The following is a 1393-nucleotide window of genomic DNA, read 5'->3' as shown; positions in this document are numbered from 1 at the left end:
GCCGCCCCCCTCCTGCCCGGGGTCCGGCCCCTCACCATGACGGTGGTGTCCTCGGAGGCGCTGGCGATGACGTTGTCGTTGTGGGGACACCAGTCGATGTCCAGCACAGGCGCCGTGTGCCCCGTCACCAGCGGGTGGTTCTTGTCCACCCGTCCCGTCTGCAATGCCGAGGTGCCAGGATGAGTCCCCCCAGCAGCCGGGGGAGCCTTGCCAGGTGCCCCCCAAGCCCCAGCCCGGCCACCACATGCGGTTGTGGCACAAGCAGGGACACGCACAGGACCCCGGTGGTGGCCAGAGCTTTGCACCTGCCTCAAAGGGGGAAACTGAGGCACACAGTGGGAATGGGGCTCACTTATAGCATGAGGCCCCGCAGAGCCGCAGAGGGGAACGATGTGCCCCGGGAGAGGTTGCTTTGTGTCCCCTCTGATGGCAAGGAGGGGCTGGGGACCCCCTCCCAGCCCCTCTGCTGGGGTGGGCAGGGCAGACCCCCATCCCACTGGGCTGCTCCCTGGGCATCGCGTGCCCCTGGGGAATTTGGGCTGGCGAGAAAGCAGCCGGGGGTTTCCTGCATCACCTCGGTCACCCCCTGGGACATCAATGACCACCCCAGGCAGCCTCTGCCCCAAGCCCCCACATGAGGACAGGGATGTCGGGGCAAAGCTGGGGGGCTCTGGAGCCACAGCAGCCCCCCAAAAGCAGAGCCCATCAGCATGTCCCCCCACATACATCCCAGGGGGGCCAGACCCTGGCACCAGCCTCCCCGCTCACCTTGGCAAGAGGCAGGACAATGAAGGCCCCCCCGCCGCCGGACTCCACAATGATGGCCACAAACTTGGGGTTGACGGCACAGAAGGAGCTGTCCCACGTCACCTTGGAGACGCGGATGTCCTCGTACATCTGGTCGGCCTTCACCGGCTGCCCGAAGACATGCCGGAACTTGCTCTGGCGCACCACGCGGCGGCTCATGGCTGGGGGGCACAGGGTCAGGCCACGACCCACCCCGGCACAGCATGGAGGGGTTTCAGCCCCCTCAAGCCTTGCACTCCAAAAGACCCCCCCCCTACCCCGGGCACAGGGGAAGCCTGGGGACACGGAGATGGTGGGGGATGAGGGTGCAGGATGGTGCACGACGTGGCCCCGACCCCGCGGCAGGGACCGGGGGCAGCCCTGGTGCAGGGGGGTGTGGGTGCTGCAAGCGCTGGGGACGGGCATCCTGTGGCCAGAGCCACTTGACGGCTGGGTAGGGACACGGCCGTGCCACGATGTGCAGCTGTGCCATGTCCTGTGGCTATGCTGTGCCCCACGGCTGTGCCATGCCCCACGGCTGGCACTGGGGTTGGCACGTGAGCAGCTGCAGTAGAGAAGTGGGGCTGAGGGGAGTTTGGGGCGGACA

At 67.5% G+C, this 1393-nt stretch overlaps 1 protein-coding gene across 1 annotated transcript in view; it reads right to left on the bottom strand.

Annotated features, from left to right (window-relative positions):
* CORO6 (coronin 6) overlaps positions 1-988 on the bottom strand; it is a gene marked incomplete at its 3' end in the record, with an annotated part of 6167 nt that extends 5179 nt beyond the window's left edge. Inside the window, exons 1-2 of the mRNA XM_009328667.1 lie at positions 769-988; positions 36-158 (exon numbers count right to left, since the gene is read on the bottom strand). Of these exons, the coding sequence (XP_009326942.1) occupies positions 36-158; positions 769-966 (321 nt within the window). The remainder of the gene's footprint in view (positions 1-35; positions 159-768) is intronic.
* Positions 989-1393: the final 405 nt, after the last annotated feature.

Source organism: Pygoscelis adeliae, unplaced genomic scaffold (assembly GCF_000699105.1).
Source record: "Pygoscelis adeliae isolate BGI_AS28 unplaced genomic scaffold, ASM69910v1 Scaffold347, whole genome shotgun sequence".
Lineage (NCBI taxonomy): Eukaryota > Metazoa > Chordata > Aves > Sphenisciformes > Spheniscidae > Pygoscelis > Pygoscelis adeliae.
The sequence above is the reverse complement of the archived record's forward strand: the minus strand, read 5'-3'. Positions and strand labels throughout refer to the sequence as shown.